The sequence below is a fragment of the Myiozetetes cayanensis genome, unplaced genomic scaffold, assembly GCF_022539395.1.
Source record: "Myiozetetes cayanensis isolate MyiCay16 unplaced genomic scaffold, myiCay2020 scf27, whole genome shotgun sequence".
In the NCBI taxonomy this organism is placed as follows: domain Eukaryota; kingdom Metazoa; phylum Chordata; class Aves; order Passeriformes; family Tyrannidae; genus Myiozetetes; species Myiozetetes cayanensis.
The window spans coordinates 4,770,201-4,795,027 of NW_026087488.1; the positions used below are offsets into that span (position 1 = coordinate 4,770,201).

General features: G+C 51.8%; 2 protein-coding genes across 6 annotated transcripts in view; one reads left to right on the plus strand and one right to left on the minus strand.

Moving 5' to 3' along the window:
• Positions 1 to 8: 8 nt before the first annotated feature.
• Positions 9 to 1,979, minus strand: SRR (serine racemase). 2 transcript variants are annotated; one of them, XM_050321602.1, is made up of 6 exons: positions 1,665 to 1,979; positions 1,352 to 1,455; positions 1,157 to 1,276; positions 978 to 1,052; positions 562 to 771; positions 9 to 286 (listed from the first exon to the last, which is right to left on the minus strand). In XM_050321602.1, exons 3-6 carry the CDS (start codon positions 1,226 to 1,228, stop codon positions 89 to 91), a joined length of 555 nt encoding a protein of 184 aa, XP_050177559.1. In that variant the 5' UTR covers positions 1,229 to 1,276; positions 1,352 to 1,455; positions 1,665 to 1,979; the 3' UTR covers positions 9 to 88. The 2 variants fall into 2 exon arrangements, with proteins under 2 accessions (XP_050177559.1, XP_050177558.1); XM_050321601.1 differs by having other exon boundaries at positions 9 to 379; positions 1,665 to 1,923.
• The window catches only part of SMG6 (SMG6 nonsense mediated mRNA decay factor), a 109,480-nt gene continuing 86,569 nt past the window's right edge, over positions 1,917 to 24,827 (plus strand). For 2 of the 4 annotated variants that reach the window (XM_050321596.1, XM_050321597.1), the window contains exons 1-8: positions 2,295 to 2,397; positions 3,174 to 4,938; positions 6,891 to 7,083; positions 7,780 to 7,890; positions 8,573 to 8,679; positions 9,763 to 9,841; positions 10,553 to 10,663; positions 11,309 to 11,521. In XM_050321596.1, coding sequence (XP_050177553.1) covers positions 2,307 to 2,397; positions 3,174 to 4,938; positions 6,891 to 7,083; positions 7,780 to 7,890; positions 8,573 to 8,679; positions 9,763 to 9,841; positions 10,553 to 10,663; positions 11,309 to 11,521 — 2,670 coding nt within the window. In that variant the 5' untranslated portion in view covers positions 2,295 to 2,306. Of the gene's footprint in view, positions 2,101 to 2,294; positions 2,398 to 3,173; positions 4,939 to 6,890; positions 7,084 to 7,779; positions 7,891 to 8,572; positions 8,680 to 9,762; positions 9,842 to 10,552; positions 10,664 to 11,308; positions 11,522 to 24,827 lie in introns of those variants that run through there. The other 2 variants (XM_050321595.1, XM_050321594.1) reach the window with 2 other exon arrangements.

The following is a 24,827-nucleotide window of genomic DNA, read 5'->3' on the forward strand; positions in this document are numbered from 1 at the left end:
CGGGGTTGTTCATCTATTTTTCAGTAGCGCACAAGCCACTGTACAAATTCAGACTGAGGTTTCCACTGCTTGAGACGCTGCTCTGTACTCATTCTGCTTTCCCAGAGAGGTCTGTGAGCCAGGTCAGGGATCTCAGGTCCACGTTTCCCCCACACAGCACGATGCAAACGTTCTCCACATCCCGGGGGACTGCCTGGAACTTCTCTGAGAGCACGGCCGCCAGTCCCACGCCTGCTGTTGGCTCAATCAGCAGCTTCATCCTTTCCCACACCAGCCGTGTGGCTCGCTGTGGGGCCAGAGCAGCAGCTGTCAGCCCAGCAGCTGGGACAGGCTGCTCCAGGGCTGGGAGGGCACTGCCTGAGCACATCCCTGCAGAGCTCTGGGAAGGGAGAGCAGAGCTTCCACCAGCCCTTTCCAGCTGGAGACTGCGTAGGTGTCAGACAGCTGTGGTGGTGGGCAGGGCCCTGTGCTGTGTGTTGGGGTGGGAGCAGAGGGGCAGAGTGGGAATGGAGGCAGCTGCCTGTTGGCAGCTACTGTGAGAAGGGAACTGGGAGCCTTTACCTTGATTTCTTCCTCTGAGACTGTCAGGACATCATCAACCAAATCCCTGATGATGGGCCACGTGTTTGGTCCAATGCTGGTTTTAACCGCGTCTGCGATGGTGTCCCGTGGGTGAAGGTTGGGGGTCAGCTCCCCTCTTACCTTGGACTGGTAACAGTCATCCACGTTGCTTGGCTCAGCAGCAAACACCTTCACATCTGGTCTCAAAGCCTGGGGAGAGAAGGAGGAGCCACTTGGTTGACACTGGTATGTGCCTGTCCCCTGTCCTGGTGCGTGCAGGACCAGGCAGGGATCCCAGGTTCCCACTGATTTTCACAGCAGGGTCTCTCTGTTTCCAAAGTTAAAAGCTGCCTTGGGAGCCTTGCCCTTCCCAGAGGGAGGTGCAGCCACTGCTGGGCAGATGAGCTGTTGCCTACCTTGATGGCAACTGCTATTCCTGCAACCATTCCTCCACCTCCGACGGGAACCACCACTGCGTTTACCTCAGGTGCCTGTGCACAAAGGAAGTATGAGTGCTTCTGGCACCTTTTTGCTGTGCCCCTGCCCATGCAGAGCCCATGAGCAGAGCCCAGGGCTGGATGTGCATTTCCCTCACCTGCTCCAGCACCTCCAGGCCTATTGTGCCTTGCCCTGCGATCACTGCTGGCTCCTGGTTGGGGTGCACCATGATTCCTCCTGTCTCCTGGACTACACGGGCTGCTGTCTCTGCTCTGGACTAAGGGAAAGCACAGATGGGTCACCTCTCAGGCTGGTTGTGCCCTGTCCCTGGCTGGTCTCCCCTGTGCCTTACCTCATCACTGGGCTCACACGGCACCAGCGTGGCACCGTAGGCACGGATGGCAGCTTGCTTACACTGCGGGGCTGTCCGGGGCACCACGACGTAGGCAGGGATCCCTGTGTGATGAAAGGAGGCAAATCCAACAGCCAAAAAGCCCTGCAGGAGCAGGCCCTGCCTGCCCATGCTAATTCTGCACGCGTTCAGGAGTGGGATCTCTCCTCTCTAAGGAGGCAGAGCCGGGCACCCGGAGCTGCCTCTGGATTTATGCTGTGCCCTGTGCCCACCTCCTCAGCACTGGGGCTGGGGGTCGGGGGCTGCACTTTACCTTCTGCCTGGGCAGCACAGGCGAGCGCCTGCCCGTGATTCCCGCTGCTGTGTGTCACGACGGCGCGGGGCAGCTCCCCTCCCGTGCGCTCGCTTTCCTCCACGAGGCTCCGCACGGCGTTCAGGGCGCCGCGGATCTGGAAGGAGAGCACAGGGTGAGTGTCGCTGTCCCGGAGCCGGTGTGCTGGTGGGGAATCTCTTTGCAGCCTTCCCTCTGCCCTGGGCAGCAAGCACTTCAGCCCCCGCCGTGCAGGGTGGCAGGAGCCACATGTGCTCGGAGGGCAGGTGGGCCAAGCGCGTTCCCCCAGCGCAAGAAGCGACCTTCGCCCCTTTGGGGGGGACTCGCGGCGCCGCGCACCTTGAAGGAGCCGGTCCTCTGGAACAGCTCGCACTTGAAGAGCAGCCTGCGGCCCGCCCTGCGGTCCAGCCCGGCGCAGGTGAGCAGCGGGGTGCGGTGGACGCGGCCCCGCAGCCTCCGCTCGGCCTCCCGCACCTCGGCGGGCCCCGCGCGCGGCCCCGCGGCCATGGGCGTGCGTGCGCGCGCGCGCGCGCCTGCCTGCCCGCCTGCCTGCCTGCGCGCGGCCGCGGCGGTTTGTCCCTGCGCGGCCGCCGTCCCGCGGCCGCCCGCCCCGGCGCAGCCAAGATGGCGGAGGGGCTGGAGCGCGTCCGCGTCTCGGCCGCCGAGCTGCGGGACATGGTGGCGGCGCAGCAGGCCCGCGCCGCCGGCGGCACAGGCGAGTGGCGCCCCGGGGGGCACCTGCGAGCCGCGGCCGGGCCTTCCCCTCCCCTCCTCCCTGGCCCCTCGCTGCGGTTGGGGTTGGGTGTCCCCGGTGGGAGCGCACGGCGGCCGGCGCGCTGGGTGCGCGGGGGGCTTTGCCAGTCGATCCCGAGCCCCCGGTGCCGGCGGAGGTTCCGCTGCGAGTTACTGGCAGCGGGGAAGGTTGAGGGAGTGCAGCGGGGAGCAGCCCCGGCTTCGGGGAGTCGTTTAACCGAGCGTGCTCCGGGCTGGGCTCCATAACGAGGTTTTGTGTAAATACGGTTGAGGGAGGAGGAGAGAAACGTTACCGGGTTGTAAGCAAGGGGGGAAGCGCCTTTGGCTCAAGCGGTCAGTTGGCAGAGCGGGGGCTGCTGGGGAGGGCAAGCCCTGCACCAGCTGCTGCTGAACCTTTATGACAAAACTTTACTCCTTGTGTACACGTGCTCGAGTCTTGTGTTGTCTTTATCTGTCCCTCGTTGGTGCTTTGAGGAAAAACCTGTTGCAGGATGTGTTTTGTAAATGAATCAGGCCAAGGATTTGGTTGGCTTTGTTAGTTTCTCACTTTCTGCTCTTCCTCTGTGATTTCCTGTAAACATTTACAAAGGTTTTCAGCTCAGTTCTCTCAGACCTGCCCTGAGGGCGATAGGCTCTTTGCCTTTACTTAATATTTCTCCTGGAACATCTGTCACAGTATTTTTTGGTCCCTGGCTCGTTTGTGGTGGGACTAACTTTCTTCTGTCTGTTTTCCCCCAGAAAACATGAAGGAGGTGAAGGAGCCGAGGCACCGCAAGGACAACAGGCGCCCAGACCAGGAGATTTACAAGCCTGGCCTCTCCAGATTGAGGAGCAAACTGGTGCCATTAAAGCAGGAGGCGTCAGAGAAGGAGAGGAGCAGAGCTGAGGAGGGCAAGGAGGAGAGTGCTGGGGACTCTGTGGGAGCAGGGGCTCCAGCTGTGGAGGATTTCGGCAAAAGCGATGGCCCCAGGCAGAACGGCCCTTCTCAGGAAAAGGAAGAGACTGAGACCAAAGGTGGCCTGCAGAGCCAGGAGAGCTTGTCCAAGCAGCCCACTGTCGATGAGTGGTGTTCCAAGACCCCCAGGAGAACCAAGAAACCGGACCAGCAGATCTACCAGCCTGGGAAGCGCCTGCATTCAGCTGCCAAAGAGCCGTCCCTGCGGTCGGGGGCCGAGGAAGCCGCTGGCAAGATGGAGCAGCTGAAACTCGAGAGGGATGAGGAGACTGAGAAAGGCGCTGGAAAAGACAATAACAGGAAAATTAAACCAAGCAAGGAGGACAGAGAGGGGAGCCAGGCTGGGGAAGGAGTTAAAGCCTCAAGGGGAGAGAAAGGAAGACGAGCAGAGCGGAGCGACAGGACGAGGAGAGCAGGTGACGAGGGGCTGCAGGGGAAGCTGGGCTCCACCAAGCGGTATTCCCGCACGGACAAGCGCCGGAGCCGGTACCGCACCTGCAGCACGAGCTCAGCTGGAAGCAGCAACAGCATAGACGGAGCCCTGCTCGTGGATGGGGTGGAGAGGCGGCAGGAGCGCGCCAGGGAAAGAATACGTCCCAGGAAGCAGCTCTCTGTGTCCTCCACTGACTCCCTGGACGATGACAGATTCGATGAGGCAGAAGCCTACGTCTCCAGCAGGAATTCAGACAGGAGGAAGCACTTGGAGCAGGGTCGAGGTTCCAGGAGTGAGAGCGAATGGAGCAGCAATGGCAGGGAAGCAAAGGGACCCTTTCGAGTCACATTTGACAGCAGGACCATGAACAGGGACGTCAGTCTGGCAGACACAGATAAAAAAAAGTCCCTGAAGGCGTCTGCTAGTTGCAGAGACTCAGAGGCTTTGGAGCCAAGGAGCCAGAGCAGGGAGCCCCAAGGGAGGGGCCGTGGGATTCTCTTCCTGCCTGCCAACACGGACCTCTCTGCCAGCACCACGGGTGCCCCCGAATCCAGTCACTCTGGGCCCAGGCTCTTGCTTGGCGGGGCTGGCAGCAAAGGCTCCCGGAGCCGGGGCCGAGGCGGCACCGCTCGCAGGCTGTGGGACCCAAACAACCCGGACCAAAAACCCGCCCTGAAGAGCCAGACCGCCCAGCTCCACTTCCTAGACACGGACGATGAAGTGAGCCCCACCTCCTGGGGGGAAGCCCGGCAGGCCCAGTCCTCCTACTATAAATTCCAAAACTCTGACAACCCCTACTATTACCCTCGGGCCTCCAGCCAAGGCCCCCAGTATCCATATGGCGGGTATTCCCTGCAGTATCCCATGGGTCCAACCAACGGCGTGTACCCAGGAGCCTATTACCCTGGGTACCCCGGCCAGGCGGGGCAATACCTGTGTGGCCCACTGCCCCCCACTCCTCTGAGCCCCGAGATGGAGCAGCAGATGAGGAGCATGCAGCAGCAGGAGCTCAGCAAACTCCTGCGTGAGGCTGGGAACCAGGAGCAGCAGCTCAGCAACCTCCTTTCCAGAGACCGCATCAGCCCCGAGGGGCTGGAGAAGATGGCCCAGCTGAGGTTTGTGCTCTTAGAGGGGTGTGGGACTGAGCCCTTTCCAGGGTGCAATACCAGAGAATGGTGTCTCCTTGGGGATCTGGTGTACTGGGGGTCTGTCTCAGAGACTGGGAGATGGGGCAGTGGGTTGCTGGTTTTTGGTGTGCTGGGTCTGTTTGTGCCAGTGGTGTGTGGGCGTCGGAAGGAAACTGTGTGAGGATGTCATTTACCTGAGCTGGGAGCTAAGCCATGGCTGCTTCTGCTTGGTGAATGCCTTTCCAGTGTTGCAGAGGCACAGAGGAGCAGGACAAGCACCTGCTACAGATTTTGGGTTCTTCCTGCTCTTGCTGGAGCTGATCTCTCAGTTCCAGTGCTGCCACATGCTCTCTGTGTTTGCCATCAGACTTCTGCCTTCTCACCTGTCCTTGGTTATCTGCTGTCAGGATCGTGTTGTGGGCTTCAGCGTGTGCTCAGGAAGCATTTCATGGATTTCTGGTGCTGTGTGACAATGGCAGTGCCTTTCAAATGCTGTGTAGTTTTGCTCTTGATGCCTCTCAATGCTGTGATGCTCCAGTGGGAGTAGCCTGGTGATGCCAGGCTAGTGAGAGAGAAGTGACACTGGTGCTCTGAAGGGTAGTTAACGTGGCTGTAGCAAATTTTTTCTTGGCATCTTTCACGTTTGCTTGTGACCTTTGTGTCTCCAGGGCTTCTCTGGAGACTTATTTTCAGAGCTGACTGGCAGCAGATCTAGCAGGTGAGCTCATTTCAGGGCTTGTTCTGTGTTTTGGGGACTTGCACTGCAGACCACAGGGTGGGATATGTCTGTGCTTGAAGCAGCACTGGAGGTTTCAGGTCTTCCTCAAGGTGCTGAGGTCACCTGGAGCTGTTGTCCAGAGGGAGAGGAAACACTGTGTAGCACTGCTGTGGCCTGTGGAAGCCCACCCTGCCCTGGGAGCATCAGCATGGTTGGCCCTGTCCCTGCTGGCAGTGTCCCTTGTCTCCTGCCTGCGTCTGAGCGTGTGCTGCCAGCCTGTTGTGGAGCTGTGTGTGGGTTCTAATCCAACATCCATCTGCAGAAATGTCCAGTTCTCTTGGTGTTTGTGCTGTCCAGGTGTATGTGTACAGGGTTTGGGGACTGCATGGGGTTGGGTAACAGAACCTTGCTCTGTGCTTTCAACAGGAACCTGCCAAGCATCCTTCTCTTACCCTGCCAGGTTCTTCCAGGCTTTGCCACCTTCACTGTCATACTGTTTTCTGTAGGACTCAAAGCATTATAAGGAATAAGGCTGCCAAGGCAGGAACAGCTGAGGATCCCCTTCACCATAAACTTGTCCCCCATATTGCAGAGCTGTTTCTAGTCCGCAACTATTATATTAAATTTGGGGGAGGAATTCTGCTCCAGCATCCAGGCAGGGCTGTAGGTAGTGAGATTTCTGGGACTCTGAGGCTTTATTTCCTTTGGCTGTGATGTTCCCAACTTGTCCATTTTTGAGGAAGCAGGGTCTGTGTTTTGGTTGGATGGAAGGGAGGGAGGTGGGGATCATTTTAATGGCAAGACCTCTGTTGCCCCCTGGTTCTTTGTGTGTTTGCTCCTGGCCCAGACTTTGTGCTCAAAAGGAGCAGAGTGTGGCAGCATGTGTATTCTCTGTGTTGGTATCAGGAGACGCTTATGCCTTGCTGTTGCCAGTAGCAGGACTGTAGCAAAGCTTCTTCGTCTTTCCTAAGCCTGATCCATTCTGATTCACATGTACAAGGGAGATGGTCCTTTCAGACTTGCCCCTTGGAGCAGAAGGGGTGTTGAAGTGCAGCAGCTCCCATCTCCCTGTGGGACGGGTGTGGAAACACTGATTTTCCATAGTGCCGCCGACAGCTCATGCCTGCTGGATGTGAGCAGCAGGTGGTTCAGCACATGTTTCCTGGCAGCTGGAGCCTGGGCAGTTGCTGTTGCATTGACAACTGGTTGTGTTTTGCTGCAGGGTGGAGATGCTGCAGCTCTACGAGCGGTGCATCCTGATGGATATCGAGTTCTCCGATACCCAGAACGTGGACCAGTTGCTGTGGAAGAATGCGTTTTACCAGGTGATCGAGAAATTCCGGCAGCTCCTCAAGGACCCTCAGGGGGTAAATGCCCAAGAAATTCGGAACAAGCTGCTCCTGCTTCTGGATGAGGTAAGAAGAGAGAAACATCCTCAAATTCCACTAGAACTTTGGGTGGGATCGACTGGTGTTTAGAATGGGATGGTGTAATGGGGCAGGTAGTCTTCTTGATCCTCTTTATACCTCCATGTGCTTTAGGTCATCCTTGTCCAAGGAGAACGCTCAGACAGGTTATGGTTAAGTGTGGCAGGTGCATATCGAGGTGGATATTTATTGTAATTTAAATCAGGCTTGTTTTGGTGTGCTTTGTGTTAATTAGAAATTGATTTAAGCTAAAATGAAACAAATACCCTGAAGTGGAAATAAATACAAGCATTCCTGGAGGTGTTTGTGCCATATTTATCAAATCTGCTTAAAAGTCATTCTGTTAAACTGTGCAGCTTACTTTATTCTTTGTACTAGGTAGGCTGACAGCCTAAGAGGATGTGTTTTATAAAATTAGGGTGGTGGAAAGGGACAGTTGGAGGCTTTTTAGTCCAACCTCATGCTCAAAGCAGGACTTATCAAACACTAGACCATGTCAGTCTTGATTTTGTGTAGCTCAGTCTTGAAAATCTCTGAGGCTGGAGATCCCCCAACCTTGTTGTGTTCCTTGTGTGCAAACCTCAGGAGAGGGACCTCCTTTCTTGCACATGGCAGGGTTGGTGTGGTGATTTTGTGCTTATCATCAGCAAGATCATAACATCCAAGTATATATGTGTTTTGCAGGGCTCTTCTTTTTTTGATGGCCTCCTCCAAAAGCTGCAGGTGTCCTACCAGTTCAAGCTAGAGGACTACATGGATGGGATGGCCATCCGCAGTAAGCCTCTCCGGAAAATGGTAGGTTGGCTTCCACCTGGAACTTCTCGTCCTGGTGATCCTCTGCAAGATGCTGAACTCAGTGTGCTGCCCTTGCCAAGAGACAGGCAAGCTGTGCTCCAGACAGAGTCAGTTTGTTTGCAGGGTGTCTTTCTCAGCTGCTGGAGAACTTGTTGAACCAACTCTGGTGCATTAACGTTTTTTACCTTCCTTTGCAAAGAACTGGTTTTGTACCAGCTCTGTGACCAGGGCTAATAAAGGGAAAGAAGTGTCCAAGGGCACCCTGATTTTTCCTTAGGTATTGAACATCTCTTATTTCTGTCTGGGATCCAGAATAATGAACAAGGAGAGCTGGCAGTTGCGCTGCCTCCCTGCCATGTTGCTCTGAGCTGTGAGTGCAGGTGCAAGGGACAGCTGGGAAAGGATATTTTAGTCCAGCTCCATTCCCAAAGCGATGTGTTTATCTAACAGCTGGCCTCAAATTGGTCATGGACTGAACAACTCCCTTCTGGAGAGAGGTGGGGTTTAGGGATTGACTTGCCCCAGCAAATGCTGAACCAGTGCCATGGAGCCCTGTGATTTCATTCTGCTGCCCCTGTGTGAGACCTTCAGTGTGTCACTGACCTCCTCTTGGCTCTGTACAGTCCCTGTGTGCTCGCTGGGTGTGCAGGTCCCACGTGATTGACTGAATGCTCCTTTGCAGGTGAAGTACGCGCTGATCAGTGCCCAGAGGTGCATGATTTGCCAAGGGGACATTTGCCGGTACAGAGAACAAGCGAACGACACGGCCAACTACGGCAAGGCCCGCAGGTAGGAACGCAGGTACCGTGCTCTTCACGGCAGCACGGAGCACAGCTCTGCCTCTGGCTACGAGGGGTGGGTCTCATTTCATCCTTGAACCTGCCTCCAGCCAAAGAAGTCTTTCCGCTCCTCTACTGTATTGCAGTCCTTCAAAGCTGAAAGTTGTAACCGAGATTGCTTTGCTGTTCCAGAGAGCAGGCCACCAGACCCAGTCATCCTCCATCTGGTGTGGAAGTTGTCTGTGCTGGTCCTGCAGCAGGGAGGGTTTAGGCTGCTGAGGCTGGCAGGGTGACCGCTGTATTTTCTGGTGACTTTTCATGTGGGAGAGGATCCCATGTGCATCCATGTGTTCTGGCACTTTTCGCTTCCTGTCACTGGTGGTTTTTTCTATAGCAATGACTGAGGGGACAGGGAGCAAGTGAGCCCTGCATATGGGATGAAGCACTGAAGTCTGTGGAGGTTTGGAGAACAGGGCAGAGAAAGCTGCTGGGTTTGGGGTCTGTGGGTATTGTGGACTGTGCTGATATCTGTGGGAGGCTGGGGGGAGCACAGAGGACTCATGATGTGTCTGAACAGTGTTGATGGGTTTGTGTGGCATGATATAAGCTGGAGAGGGGATAATATAATTGAGGGAAAATAGAAGAATGAAGGAATGAATGGACTGCCACTGAATGGTGACTCTTCTCTTGGGATGATTAAATATCTTAAAAGTAAGGGGAACCAGCTAAGGAGTGTGGAGGGTTTGGTCCCAGCTGCCATGGAGCTAAAAGGGGCTGACAGAGAAGCATTCCCTGAACGGCCTGTGCTCTGTGTGTGGGGCTGTACAGGGCAAGTGCTTGATGGTCTGGCTAAACGCTCATCTTTGGGTTGAGCCAAGGGTGTTTCCTTCTGCAGCTGGATCTGCCCCTTCTTGTCCTGTGCCCCATCCCTCTCCAGGCTGGGCACAGCTTGCTGTGCTGATGTGCTCTCCTGCAGGCAGAGGGCACTTGTGGAAAAGGCCTGTTCCCTACAGGAGTGCCCATACTGAACAGCAAGGGAGGCAGCCTGATGTCCTTTCAGTAACCCTTTCTCTCTGGCACTTCCCTTCCCCAGCTGGTACCTGAAGGCTCAGCAAATTGCTCCCAAAAACGGCCGCCCGTACAACCAGCTGGCGCTTCTGGCCATCTACACGGTAAGAATCCCATCATGCAAGGATATGCAGGCAGAGGGAAAGCCTCTGGGATGGCTGTGAGATTCCATCTGGTGGAGAAAGGCATTGTTTAGGGCAGTGCTCAGATGTGTTTTTTTTTTTAAAGAAAAAAGCTGATGGCGGATGGGCTGTGTGGATTCCAGCTGCTGTGGCTTCAGGCAGCTTTATCAGATACATGCTACTCCCTCAGGCATTTTAGGAACTGTTCTGTGGGCTGTCGAGAATGCAAATGTTTTAAACTTTAAACACAACCCACTTTTTGCATGAGATTTTTGTGCTCAAAGCCATCTGTCAGGGTGTTGGTTTTGTTTGCCGTGCCTTCACTGAACCTGTGGGCACTGGTCTAAGCAACACCTACACATGACTTCCTCGGGTTCCAGTTGTGCTGGCTACTCCAGCCACGCAGGAAAACTTCAAGGCAGATGTGACAGCAGATAATGGAAGCATCATGCTGGGACATAGAACCTGGTAGGGATCTCCCCATTCACAACACTTGGAGGTGCTGGTTTAAAGCAGAGCAGTTCAGAACTGCAGGGTTCAGAAGCACATTTCTGTCATGGCTGGGAAGAACGTTTCTGACACACCAAAGACCTTTGTGTGTGTTGAGGGGCGGGGAGGGAGAAGCACGTGGGAGCCTGGCTCTGAGTATCCAAGAATGAGCGGCAGGTCTGAGCCTGGTTGTGTTTCTTGCAGAGGAGGAAGCTGGATGCTGTCTACTATTACATGCGTAGCTTGGCTGCCAGCAACCCCATCCTCACAGCCAAGGAGAGCCTCATGAGTCTGTTTGAGGAGACAAAACGCAAGGTGAGTCTTGGAGCTGGGCTGTGGGATGCTGCACTTGACAGTGCTAACTGTTCTCTGCTGGAGAGCATGAAAAGAGGAGAGTGATGGTGTCTTTTGGACTTGGAGTCACTCATTATCTACTTTTAAGAAATTCCATGTTGAGAGTTAGGTGAAAGAGGCAGCCTTCAGAATGATGAAGTTCTTTCTGATGAAGCCTCTCCTCAGGCTGCTTTTGGAGTTGTTTGGGCACTTGAATCTTTTATTTCTGGGTCACAAACTATGATTTAGCCAAGCTCAGCAAGGGCTGTAGGTTACTGTGGTTTGCAGCATGGCCTTGGCGTGCAGCAGGATAATTGCCTTATTCCATAGGTGCCCCACACCTGTGGGAGTAGGCAAGAGAGGCTGCAGTCCCTTTGTGCCCCAGGGAGTCACTCCAAATACAGCACATTGGCTGCCACACACCTGGGACTGGACAACTTTTCTTGTCCCAGGACAGCTGGAGTTGAAAACCTCTCGCCTGCACAGTCCTGTAGAGTCAGAACCAAATTCTGGACCTGTGAGTTACTGAGATTCTGAAGCAGGGAGAAGAGCTGATTTATCCATATAAATATATACTTTCCCTGAACTTTGATCCCCGGGTGATCTGAATCTGTCCCCTGTTCCCAGTCTGAGCAGATGGAGCAGAGGAAACACCAGGTGCTGGACGTGAGCCCCAGCCGCCGGGGGAAGGGCAAGAAGTCCACACTGCGACAAGTTGGAGATGATGCCACGCGGCTGGAGATCTGGATCCATCCCTCCCACCCCCGCTCCTCCCAGGGCCACGAGTCCGGCAGGGATTCCGAGCAGGACAATGGTCTTGGGAACCTCAGCCCCAGCGACGTGAGTACTGCAGGAGGCGGCGGTTGGCTTTGGTGTCATGTGTTTGGAATGCAGCGGAATGACACTGGATCTGTTTTGCTTTCCTGTTGCTAAATTTTCCAGTGTTTTGGCTTTCCCTATGGGAGCTGTGCCTGGGTCAGGATGAGGAGCTGGTGACCTCGTGCCTCTCGTGTTTAAAGCATGTTGTTACCATCCATTTCTTGGCAGCGTGTGCTGGCGTGGCTGATGTGGAACAGGAGAGGCACAAACAGAAGATGCTGTAAAATGCCTCTGCTGAGGGCTCTAACTTGGGTGAGCTTCCCTGTGGGAAATGAGGTCAGGTGCTGGAGACCAGGGTTAACAGTGACCCTGGAAGTTCTGAGGCTTGTTCTGGAAGTGGGTCACTTGTCCCAGTGCCAGATGATTGGAAGCTTGCACTGGGAATGTGAAAACCATGGTTTCAATTTCCACTGTAGGTGTTATATTTGCATTACTTGTTCTGGTGAGAGGCCAGATCAGTGCCTTCCTTTTGCAGAAATTTAAAAATATAATTGTCTAACGGTGTCTCCTGTGAGCCTGTCCAGCTGTACCTTGCAGGAGGAGCCCAGATGAACTCTGTTTGTCAGGCCCAGGAATGTGGGCGAAGGCAGTGGTGGTTGGGAGCTCATCCTCCAGGAATCCTTGCACTGTTCTGGCACATGCAACTTGCAAGAGAACGTGCCAGGGAGCTCTGGGCTGCCTGTCCTAAAATGGCTGTTAAGGATGTGAGTTTAGGAGAACTGGGAAGACCTTCCCTGCACCCTGTGGGGCCCAGAGCTTCTCAGTTGCAATTGTGCTTTTATAACAAGTTTGTGACTTCAGCTGGGTGGAACTGGGGTGAAGTCTTGGGGCTTTGAAAGATAAGCTCTGGCATGTTGCTGCAGCATTTTTCAGATGTTCCTGCCCTTGGTTGTTTTCCCTCTCCTCAGCTTCTCTTCTGGAGACCTTTGCTTCCTCAGCATTGTTGAAAGGAACGTGCCAAGCTTTAGCCTCTCCATCAATCATTGATGAAGATGCTTTGACATGAGATGCTGTGAGTGTTTTTGAGGCACTAGGGGTTTCTCTCTTGCAGTGCTCTCAGGTAGCGTAGCAGCTAGTGAAGTGGGGGGCAGTGATGTCTTATTTGTAGTGCAGCCAAGGGGGCTGTGCTTTCAAGTACAGGTCACTGGCATTGTCTTTACAGATTTGTGTGATTATTACCATTCATTTTGATTTCTCCCTCTGTTTGAAACATTGGCTTGTGGAAAGCACAAGCTTTCTGATCATGGAGAGGCAACGCGATCAGAGATACAATGAATGGCAAAGGGCAGGGGGGAGCTGAGGGCCTGGGGTTGGGAACTGCTGGTTTTGGCAGACAAGGTATTTATACTCAGGCTGTCTGTGCCTGCTGTGGGGCAGCACTCGAGTTGGCAGAACTGCTTATGGGGCTGTGGCGTGGCCACGTCACCAAGAATAACCGTGTGGAAAGGAAACCTTAAATCTGTGCGGCTGCCAAAGCTCCCGATCTGGGAAGCTTTGGGGCTGGATAAAGACAAACAGCTCTCTCGTGGAAGCTCTGTACTCCTTCCCCCTCGAAGCTATAGACTCTTAGCCTCTTCCTCGCGGCATCCTTGTGTGTTTTGGAGCCGAGCAGCCGTGAGCTGCCGCTGTGTGGCACTGTTTGGCCTCGGAAGGGCCCTGCATGGCCGGGGCAGGCAGCAGCCCTCATCCTGGCAGCACCTCTGCCCCACATCCCCGGCCGGGCGGAAGGGAACAGCTCTGCTCCCAGGGGATGTGTGCCAGCTCCTGCGTGTCATTTTGGGGAAATGAGTCTAATTCTGTCATCGGTCCCTTCCTTGCCAGCTGTAGCCCTTGAAAAGGCTGAGGAAAACTGTGTTATTTTGTTTTGCCCTGACAGCTGTGCTCTGCAGGTAGCTCTGCAGGCATCAGTCTTATGGCAGCTGTTTCTGGGCCAGAGAAGGGGATTTTACAGTTCAGATTTCAGAAGCAGATAAAGCACTGCAAGTATAGATTTTAACAGCTCTGGACGTGTACTGGGCAGAAGTGTGGGAGAGAGGCTGCTTGCACCCTTCGGATGGAAGCTGTTCCTTCTAACCCAGCCAAAGGTGACTGGGGGTTTGACTGTGAGGATGCTGGCTGTTTTACAGGTGATAAAAAATTAAATTGGGATGTTTTTTGCCCTCAGTAGTCGCTTTGTTCATTGCGCAGGTGGTGAGGTGCCAGTCCTGTGACGTGACACACTTGGCAGGGAGATGCTGCACAATTACTCTCCCAGGACCTACTGATGTGCGTGATGTCCCCGTCAGCACATGCTTACACATCTCTTCTCATTTCTGACTTTATTTTTACTTATGCAGCCCTATACAAAGGCACAAACATTGCTTTATTTCAGGGTTAGGAGTCCACAGGCTGGAGCTAGTAATGTGGGATGCCAAGTGTGCAGAAGGGCAGCTCGTGCTGCAGCCATTGCTGGGACAAGGGAAGGTGGAGTGCAGGGCTGGCAGTTTGCCTTGCACTGTGTGTTTAGGTACAGGCTTGGCATAGCTGCTTTTTCCACAGCTTGCTACATCATCTTTTCTAAGAAGATGCAGAACTGAAAGAGCATACCACCTGTCTGCACTGAGGGGTGTAAATCTTCCCCTGTGAATGGATTTGGCACTACTGGCACAGAGGGCATGGGACAGTTTCAAAGTGAGCTGAGGAAGTGTTTGGGTTGCAGCCTGGCTGTTTGGTGCTCAGGGTTTTGCCCTTTTTGCCCACAGCCTTTTGGGGTTTCATTGTGTGAACGGCTGTTCTCTGCGGTCTCGCTGTACGTTGTGTGTTTCTAGGTGTGCAGGGGCAGGAGGGCCCAGGCTGACCCCTTACCTGGTGGTATCTGGTCACTTGGTGTGCAGTTTGAATAAGAAATGCAAAGAGGGAGGCTGAACCAGTGAGCAGTTGTTTTTTAAAAACATCTGGGCAGTGCAAGGTGAGCTGAAGGACTGAGTCTCTGCCGTTTCTTCTCTGCCACTGGTTTCATTTGCCGTGGGTCTACGTTCATCTTAAATCTGATAGTACCATCTGCAGCTTGCTGTGCAGACTGTGAATTGGTAAAGTAAACAGGGCAAACGGGCTGTCAGTCTCTTGAGAAAGTGTTAATATTACACTGAGTTTGAGATTTTAATCACTCCTGTCAGGAAATGCTGAGTTAAGGTTCTCACAATTGCTGCTGCCTGCTGCCTGTGCTCTGCAGTAGACACTTCCTTGTGTTACCACGCAGCATGCAGGCACTAATAAAGATGCTCCATAGCTGCAGCTAAGATTAGGTAAGAGAGGTTTTCCCTTGGCAGGACTCTAATTGAATAATACTTCTCTCCAGATGTCTGAATACTTCAGCATCATTAAAGAATTAAGCCTCTTAGCCTCTTTGTGAGAGGTCAGTCTTGCAGAACTATCAAAAGTTTGATGGGGCCACCCGAAAAGCTCTCGGGTAAGCAAAGACCTGAGTCGCGTCTGCTGTCACAGCCCCGAGTGTCAGCTGCAGGAACATTCCTATTTTCCTCCAGTCTCCTTGTCAGCCACAGAGGTGTTGCATTTGCCTGGTTGCTGGGAGCAACAGCCCCTTTGCAGTAGCAGAGAAACTGGGGTGGAATCATTAACTGTGGAGTTCAGAGCAGATTTTAATTTCCATTCCTTTGCACAGCCTTCCTTTTCAGCAGCAGGGAGTGTGGACAGAGCACCAGGGTTTCTGCAAGTGAGCTGTAAATACCACCAGGAGGTCTACCAAAGAAAACCCAACCCAAAAACACAACAAAAAGAGGTTAAAGTTCTCTCAATAGCCTGATTATAGGTGGTTTCTTACTTTTGTAATTCTTCTTTGTTTCCTACTGTGTTTGTCTTGGAAGCTTGTTACGCATTCAGGTGTCCCTCTGTGCTGGTGGTGGGTGTGGGTACCAGGAGACAGTGGTGATGTTGGAGCTGTGGGCAGTGTGTATCTCTGGCTGCTTGTTTGTATTTTCTTTCAGATGAGTAGTGCTGGTCTCTTTTGGACCCCTTCGTCTCCTTCCATCTCCCAAATCCTAGAAAATCAGATGAGTGCCAAGCACACAGGGAAATAGGTGTGGGCAGCAGGATGTGGGCACTGTCTTCTCAAAGCAGTGGAGGTTTTAAGAGCTGTCCTGCTTTCTTCCCTCTAAGACAGGATTCAGCTAACTGGAAACGTATCCAGCAATGCTTGGTTGGGGCTATCTTCACAACTTCCTGTGATTTGTTTCTTTACGAGGTGAGACATCTCTCACCTTCCGTATTTCTTGGTTCTGCATCCACTTACACTTCTGCAGCCCAGTCACAGTCCGAGACTGGAGAAGGCAGTTTTGGAAATGGAAATGCCTGTGCATCCCAGAGCACTGGCGAGTCCTTGGGGCTGCCCAAGTTGCTTCCTCAGCAGAGGACATTTGTTCTTAGTGAAAAGAGCCACTGTGCTGTTCAGCTCCTGCACGTTTCACATCCTTTTTTCCTTAGTGATGTTGGTTGTTCCTGCTCTGTGTGCTTGTTCCTCTTGGGCAGCAGCCACTTGGGTGACTGAGCAAGCTCATTCTCCTGCCTGGTTTCAGTACATGCAATTTTTCATCCGGTGGAGCTGTTTCTTGGGCTTTGCATCTGGAGAGGGTGGGATAAAGCCTCACTTTAGCCTGGTAGCAGTTTTGGTGGGGGTTTCTTGGCCATTCTGCTCCATCAGCCTGTCCTTTGCTTGGACCAGTCACACACGGGAGCAGTAGTGACCTATGTTCGGAGTTGGGGTTGCCTTGGTGTCTCTGCCTCTGCTCCCTGGGAGTGTCTGGTTTTTTAAAAGGCTGTTGTGGTGTGAGCTAGGTGTCTCTGAGCATCGCCCAGCTTCGCTCATGCAAATATACCCCAGAGACACCCCTGTTTCTGAGAGCTGCTCCCTCTACTCTCAGCTCTTCCTTCACCTTGTAGTTCTTTTCCATTACACATGACTAGAGGTAAGTGACAGGCAAAAGTGGAAATGATGTATTGCTCTAATGATGGTTGTTCTTCCATGTAGATGCAGGGATAAGAGGCTGCTTGGGGAACTCGTTATTTTTGGTGTGTCCCTACCAGGCTGGTGGGGAGCATTTCTCCTCACTGCCAGCATGGCTGGGTGCTTTTCCTCAGGACAGTGAAAGATTGGTCTTTTCTGTACAGGCTCTTATGAATAATTTTTGCTGGATGGAGTACAGAGCTCCCTCATTTGCTACCTCCATGGTGTCAGGTGGGCAGAGTCTTTGGAATGATCCTTTTTTTAGGAGCCTCTGATTTGGAAAATGAGCCCAGGCCGCTGTGCCTGTGGTTTAGCTGGGCAGAATCAAAGGTCAGGTGTGCTGCCTTTTCCCCACTGCTGGGGCACAGCTCCCCAAAAAACTACCCTGCAGGCCACACTTGATGTCCTGTGCTGACTCTTGCACGCTTTCAGGGGATTTTCAGCCTGAAACCATATGCCTGTGCAGAGTGGAGGGAATGGGAACCACTAGCCCATGCCTGGCCATGCCCTGTGTGCTGCCTGCTGAAGCCGTTCTCACATCGGTTAAACATCTGAGCCCCACCAGAGCGGTGGTGTGGGTGTGTCCCCAAAGGAGGGGACACACGAGGGAGTGTCCCCTTGGGTTTTTTTCTCACCACACAGGGTAGTGGGATACATACAAGCTCTTAGAGCAAGGCCTTTGGTCAGGGTGCTGTCGGCGCCTTGTCACAGGAGGGTGGGTTGTGTTAAGTCAGGAAGTTTGTCCCCTCTATGGTTAGATGCTCTCTAGTATTTGATGTGAGTGATCTCCTCTGTGGTCTGTTGCATTATGGTCTGGCCTTGCTGTCAGGGGATGGCTGTGCTTCCCCTCCAGCCTGCTTCTAGCTGTGTTTGATCCACACCTCTGCAGTGCTGCCCGCCCCTGATGAGCCTCCTCTGCGGCACAAAAACGAGCAGAGAAGGTCTTGGTGGTGGGAATGCCAGGGACTAGCAGTCAGCTAAGGGCTGCCCTTCCATGCTTCTGTCCTTTATCCAACACCCACATGAGACAGCAGCAAGAGCTGTTGCATCCTTAATCTTCGTGCCCAAAGCGGGACTTGAGAGGGAGAAACATGGAGTTCCCTCTGTCTTGCCCTCATTTTCCTCACCCCCGTGAAGTTGCAGGAAGCTGTTGGGTTTGGTTACTCATTCGTGGAGGTCAGGACTAGGTCTGGGTTTTTTTTCCTTTGTGTTTAGGAAACAGTTTACAAACTTTTTTGAGCATGGGGGAGCTGGTGGCTTGTGAAAGAGACATCTCAGCCTCTTAACTGCTGGACTCACGTTAATTCTCTGCCCTGCCTCCTTTTCTGTAATTTCATTCTTGGTTGGCAGCATGAGTATTTCTGAGTGCTTTCCCCTGCCTGCAACCCCTCCACCTACTGGTATGACCTCGGTCACCAAACCACCTTGAGGCTTTATTTTTACTCTAGCCGTTTTGTTTCGCGTGGTGAGGTTGGTTTCTTTCCCCCAGCAGTGAGAAGACTTCTCTGGGGAGGAAGTAAAAGAGTGCCAGGCTGCAGTTGAAACTGGTTAAACACCAAAACCACACTCCTGGCCTCGCTGGGTTTGAGACGTGACACTCAGCCATGCAGTTCAGCACTGGCTTTTTTTGCCTGCCAGTTGTGCACCATCCCTGCTTGCACTTAATTTTTTTTTTAATAAACTGTTTTTGACTTTAAATTGCTGATAAAAACCTTCTCAGCTGCAGTTCCTGTGTTAGCAATCCAACCAGAAATGCTGTTCCACTTGGCCTGGGCTCGTGATCTTCCGTGGATGCTCAGTGCTGCTCCACCACAGCTCCCACAGCTTGGCAGAGCTCACGGAGCCTGGTCCCCAATTCAGCCTGTGCATTCATGTCATGTAGAGCCCACATGTTGCTTTCCAGCACAACTTGACCTTTTGTCACTACCCAGAAAGTGAAGGCTGAGCTATTGGTAAGAGTTTCCAGAAGTTGGTGTTGATTTTTTTTTTCCCCCTTTTCTTTTTAGACCATGTTGGTGGTTTTATTTAACTGTGAAGAACAAGTCAGGGACTAATGTTGCCTGAGCGGCAGAGGCACTGGCATGTTCTCCTTCTGGCAACAGGCATCTGGTGCTAATATGTGTGGAAATATCGTGGTGGATCAGAGGTGGAAACACTACAAGGACATCAATGAGCTGTGCCTGTGTGAGTGGCTTTGCTCTGTCCCAGTGCTCAGAGAGGCTGCGGTGAGGGGAGCAAGACTTCAAGTTCCAACAAGCTTCTCATACTCTAAAACCAAGTACAACCATCCAGAAACCGCCTTTCCCTGTCAGTCACTCTTTCCTCATTTCCTCTCCTGCTGGTGCTGATCAGCCAGGGATTTGTGTGTAACCAAACCCCCTCCTGCTGCTGCACACGAGTCCTTCCTCGGGGCAGTGGGTTTGATGATCCAGGCACTGCAGAGTGTGTTGGGAGGGAGAGTTTGCACTTGAGACGAGAATGCTGCCAGAACTGGCAGTACTGGTAAAGGAAGTAAAATGTCTTAATAGCAGGGCTGGGAGATTTCCCAGAGCAAGGTGAAGGCTGTAGACACTGATTTCTCTTGAGATTTTTTTTTTTTGTTAGTCTAACCTTGATCTTTGTCTGAAGTTGGCCCAGGCCAACTTTTCCTGCTCTCTGCTGTAGACTTTTTGAGATTGGCACCTCGTATTCCACAGCCAAACCTCTTAATTCTGCCATAGGGAATGTTTATTTCTTTTCAGTGTTGAATGAGCCATTTCCAGACAGGCTTCGTATCCACTTTGGAGGTGGGTACTAGGAAAGAAACTTCCTTCCGGAGGATCAGGGAGTGGAACCTGCTGGAGTCTGTGTCATTTCCTCTGTCCTTGGCTCTACTCTTCCTCCCCATCAGATTGCCCTGCTGCATAATTCAGAGTGGAGAGGGAGATGCCTTCGTGCCCTGTGTGCTACTGTCCAGGTAGAAGTGAAGGCTCTGGAAGTACTCTGGGAATGCAGCAGGGTGGACAGCTTTATCCAGGTTGTGGGAGCCTGAGGCACAGGCTGTCTGGGAGTGGCTCCCATTGTCCCGTTATCCCAGCCGGTGAGAGTGGCTGGGAGAGCAGGAGTGTGGAGGTTGCGTGCGATAGTGCTGTCATCCTTCTGGAAGGCTCTGTCTCTGCTCAGCCTGTTGTCCAAATGTCTTCTCTGTTGGCCTGACTCCATTCTAAGCCTTTCAGGGTTCAATCTCTTCAGTCTTCACCCTTCCTAATTTCTCATGTTATCTCCCTCCTTTGTGCTTTAACCCCACAAATAATCAACTCCGGGGTAGTGAAGAAGGCTGACAACACCCTGAGCTGCATTAACAGCTGATCTCTTGTGACCAGAATTCATCACACATTTTCTTAGTGTCAGTTTTCTGTCGCAGGAAAGGGAATGCTTTTTACTCCTGGCAAACAGTGAGTGTTTGAGTATAAGCTGCTTTTGCTGGTTGGGGCTGCTTCAGTGCACATGTGGCCTCCCTCTTACCTGCTGGACACAGAAGGCTCTGCCTGGGTCAGCTCTCTTTCAGTGCTTAACCAGATGCAGCCTTGAAGAGCTGAGCTTGTATCCTAAACGACCTGCAGCACCAGAGCCAATTTGTGAAAAGTTTTGTGTCGAAAGTTAACTTGATATCTCAGCTGAGGACTCTCTGGCATGTTTGCATAGGTTCATAGAGTTTATGGTCAGCAGGGACCATTAGATCATCTAGTCTGATCTCCTGTATATCACAGGTCCTTAAATTTCACCCTGCTACTCCTATATGAAGCCAAATAACTCGTGTTTGGCTAAAGCAGTACTTCCAGAAAGACATCCAGTCTTGAGAATCCACCCTTTTCCTGGGGAGTTCGTTCCAGTAATAATTGCACTGGTTCTGAAACACTTTTACTTATTTGCAGAATGAATGTTTCCAGTTTATTCCCGTGCTTTTCTGTCCTGTGTGTGTAAAGAGCCCTTAAGTACCACAGAGGCACTTTGCAACCTGCAATCCAATCGCCTGCCAGTCTTATTTTGATAACACTAAACGGATTGCACTGTTTAAATTTTTCACTGCAAGGCATCATTTATAGCCTTTGAATCACTTTTATGTCTGGTTTTTTGGACCCTTTCCAATTTTTCAGCATCGTTTTTAAAATAAGGGCACTGGAACTGGGTGCAGTATTTCAGTGTCAGCCCCGACGGTGCCGTATTTAGATGTGAATGTGCTGCCCAGTGCCTGCTCTGCTTGTACATCCAAGGGATGTGTTTAATCCTTTTTACTGGACATTGCATTGGGAATTTAGCCATTGTAGTCCCCAGAGCCCTTCTGGAGAAGCTGCCTCAGGCACGATCTCCTGGAGACTTAATTTTACATGTGATGCCAGATGCATAACATGACACTTGATGCTGGAAACCCCCAGATTTTGAAGCGATTATAATAACCCTGCGTGAATGCTCTGTAGCCATCATTACTTGCTGCTCCCTTTGCCTGTCGCAGGCAGTTTGACAGCAGAATTTCCTTTCAGTTTGTTGATGAAAGATTTTGTTAGTGAGTCTCTACCATCCTCTTTCCATCCAGTTCAGTGGGGGTCCCTGAAGACTGCTGTTTAAGAGGTCTCTTAATCAGCTTTTATTCAGTTTAATGGTAGTATTTTTTCAAGAATGTTGCATATTACTAATTCATGGAAACCAAATTTAGATACGAGTTTGGCTGAAAAGGAAGTCACAGACATATAAATATTCTATTTGACCTGCTTTCATTGAATTGAAAGTTCTGGTAGTAAATTCGTTATAAATAATGCTGAATTTATTAATAGGTCAGATACTTGTTTTGGAGCCAGTGAAGTTACCACAGCTTGATGTTTATGTTACTAAAGTGGACTGTTTTCTTGTTTAACGTTTTTTCTCTCACCTGCTCCCTGCAGTGATGAAGGAAGAGCTCAAAAGCTCACTGGTTTTGCCAAGGGGCTTCTTAAATGCCTCTTTTTCTCTTGCTGAGTTGCTGGCTTGTAACTCTTACAGCCATGAGATGTATCCTGGAGCTGGAGCTGCTGCACTGCAAAAGATGAGGACGTGTCTCAGGGTCTCTTTACCTGTAAATTAATTTTTTTGTGCCTCAAGGCCATGATACATCAGGCTTCCCTCTTACTTGCATGTCATAGCAAATTGGATTTTACATTTGTGCGATGTCTGATGTTAAGCAGCAGGATTTTCACTGGAATTGCTTCTATTGCTGAAGAGATTAATCTGTTTCAAGGCAGGACATTGTGACTGCTAAATAGAAGCCTGCACTAAACACGTGGCAAGAAGAAGCCAAGGCAAGCTCTGTATCCATTTGTGGTTGCAGGTGGTATATGAAGAGGAGTGATTATGGTAATTAGCCCAGCTGGAATTTGCCCACAGCTCTGTGGGCACCTTGTAAACACTGCAAAAATGCCAGACAGTCTTAATAGCCCTTTTGTCTGCTCTCTTTTGTGTAGGTAGCCATTTGCACAAAACACTTTTCACCAGCACTTTGTTGAGATTACACCTGTAGTGGTAAAACCTCCTCCTGGTATCCTGCCAGTTGGGCCCACTGCAACATCCTGGGCTTTTCAGGAAGCTCTGTATCAGCATTCAGTATTATTTCAGTGTGACACTGCCGTGGAAAACAGCAGCCAGAACTGTGCCTTGCAAATTTGGGATGGTGTGGGATAAAGGCTCATGTTTGTACAGTCATGTCCAGGGCAGGTAGTGGGTTCACTGCTGCTCTTGGACTGGGTGGTGTGAAGCTCTGAAGGAACTGTCTGTGGAAAGAGAGGAATAATCTTAATAATTACTGTGGTATCTCTAACCCTTGAGCTGGGAGTGAGAATATGGCACGTTTTGGGTGCCTGGATGTTATTTCACACACTTCTCAGCAAGGAAGCTGTGCCTGGAAAAGCCTGGCTGCCCAAGAAACCCTGAAAATATTTGGGATGAGTGTGGTACGTGTTTTGGAGCAGAGCTGTGTGGCTCTGTGGTCTGTATCCCAACCCTTGTCACTGAGGAGACCCCTAGACTCAGGAGAACATCCCGCTGTGCTCCAGTCCCTTCCACTCCGGTGGAGACAGCGCATTTGTTACAGGCAGTTTTGCATCTGGTCTCTTGATTAATGGACTTGTCTTTTGCAGCCTATTTTGACTCTGACACCACTTTCTGCTCCACAGATGCTTTGCTGATGTTGAAGAAAGTTTGCCTTGCTTGATAAAGACCAGATCCTGAAATTTACTTCCAAACCTGAAGTAACAATTTTTAACTTGAAATGCTTTTTCCCCAGGAGTCGCTTCTCCAGAATCTTTCCCTTATTTGGTGCCTCCTTCACAGCTGGGGCTGATGCTCAGGTGCCAGAGCTCTGTGCACTCCTCTCCCGAAGCCAAACAGGTCCACACTGGGTTGAAGTGCAGCAGCTCTGCTGCCCGGCCCAGATCATGACACTCTTGTGCTCCCCGGTGGCATTTCCAGGGCTGCTCTTCTGGGATGAGAGACACCATTTTCAACCCTTTTTTTCGGTCAGTGCACAGTCTCTTGAGGAGGTTGAGTCTTGCTTTCTTCTCTCCTGGCTCAGGACGTGACAACCCTTTCCCGAAGCCGTCTGAGCGCCGCGGTTCTGCGCTGTCAGGCCGTACTCCCCGTGGCCTCGCGGTGATTTGAGCTGGCTGTTCAGGCCCGTTGCTATCTCTGCTCTCTTAGCTGCTCCTTGAGAAGTTGTTAGTCACTGTTGATTTCTTCCATGGTAACAAATCCAGTTGGGTTGGCAGTGAGGTGTGTGAATGCTCCCCAAGCAGCACTGGGCTGCTTCCTCTGGTGAGGTTGCCTCTTCCCAGGTGGATTTAGTCTGTCTGCACATGCTGACTCATGACAGCCGAAACAGCTGTTTTCAGCTTCAGGCACTACTGTGTGCAGGGACCCCTTCTTCTTCTTGACAGCTGGTTTGTTTTTATAACTAATGCCTTCACTATATGCTCATAAGTTCCGTATCGGTGATGCCCACTTTTCAGCTGGAAGGGCCAAAATCCATTTTTTGACATAGTTTTGTTGTTGTATAAGCCCTTTCTTGGTGGGCTTTTCCCAAGTGAGCGGCTGGAACCATCCACATTTGGTTCTCTGTCCCAAGGAGCAAAGTTACCCACAAAGGGCAGCAATATAACTGTACAGGGAGTCCTAGTCTGTCATCCTGACGTTGGCACGAGGACCATTTTTTGGCAAATCTTTGAAGGGGCTTGCTTTTGGGCTGCATAGTGAGTGTGATAAGAAGGTAGTAAGTTGTTGCAGGTTTCATGGTAGCACTGTGAGGGTAGTGAGCATGCTGGCAATGCTTTTGGGAAGTGTTCCTCTCCACCATGAGAATGCAGAGCAGCCGGTGACAGAACTTCCTCCTCTGTGCTCTGAAGCCAGGCCCACTCGGTGGAGGTCACTGTTTCCCTCTCACTGTTTCCCTCTCGCTGCTGTGAGAAGCGGAATTTGATGGGAGCAGCTGGGAGGGTTCCCGGAGGCTGAGGGACAGGTGAGTCAGTAGAGAAACAGTCATTCAGAGAAAAGCCCAGTCAAAGCAGCCCGTGGCCTTAGCGTGAACTCGGAGATGAAAGGTCCAAAGTTGAGTGATGAGCTCATCAAAACCTTGAGGCTGTGAGAGAAAAAGTGATGAAAGAAGCGTGAGGTGCCTGCTTGAGATGCCACAGTGCTGTGGCACACAGGGCTCTGCCTGGGCTTGCTGGGTTTGTGATTAAGTTGGCAAGAGGTATGAAACATGCATCATTCCTAGAGGCAGGTATCACATTTCCTTAAAAAAAGCAATTATATATATGCACATATCTGTGTCCCAGTTCCATAGTGGTTCGGGTGGAGTGTGACTGATTAGTCCTTGGGATTGCAAATGAAAAGGCTGAGTGTGAAACTTGCTCTGAGAAGATGGGAGTGAAGCCAATGTCCTGGTAAGCCCTCGTGGAGCTGGGCGTCTATGGAAACACTCCGGGCATGTCCCTGCTGGGTGTCACTTTCCATTCAGGGTGGGGAGTTTTGGTTCTCCCCTGCTGATGGAAAGCAGTGTGGGGGATTGCAGTGTGAGCACTCCCAGGGTTGTGGGTGAATGTGGGCATTAGAGGAAAACTTCTGCCCCGATTTCTTCTTTGACTCCCATGACTGCCCATGAGTGTTGCTTTCCGGTAGAGATGGGTCAGGCCACAAGTTCCTTCTCTTTTCCGTAGTCCCCATCAAAGAGCACAGAGCATGGACCCTCTCCTCCAGCTCTTGCAC

Excerpts from the sequence above, each read along its gene's own strand:
- SRR (XM_050321601.1), bottom strand. The coding sequence starts at position 1,228 with ATGGTGCACCCCAACCAGGAGCCAGCAGTGATCGCAGGGCAAGGCACA. Across the intron at positions 1,053-1,156 it reads GCCTGGAGGTGCTGGAGCAG|GCACCTGAGGTAAACGCAGT; the intron begins GTGAGGGAAATG and ends CTTTGTGCACAG. Across the intron at positions 380-561 it reads TCTCAGAGGAAGAAATCAAG|AGCTCTGCAGGGATGTGCTC; the intron begins GTAAAGGCTCCC and ends CTCCCTTCCCAG.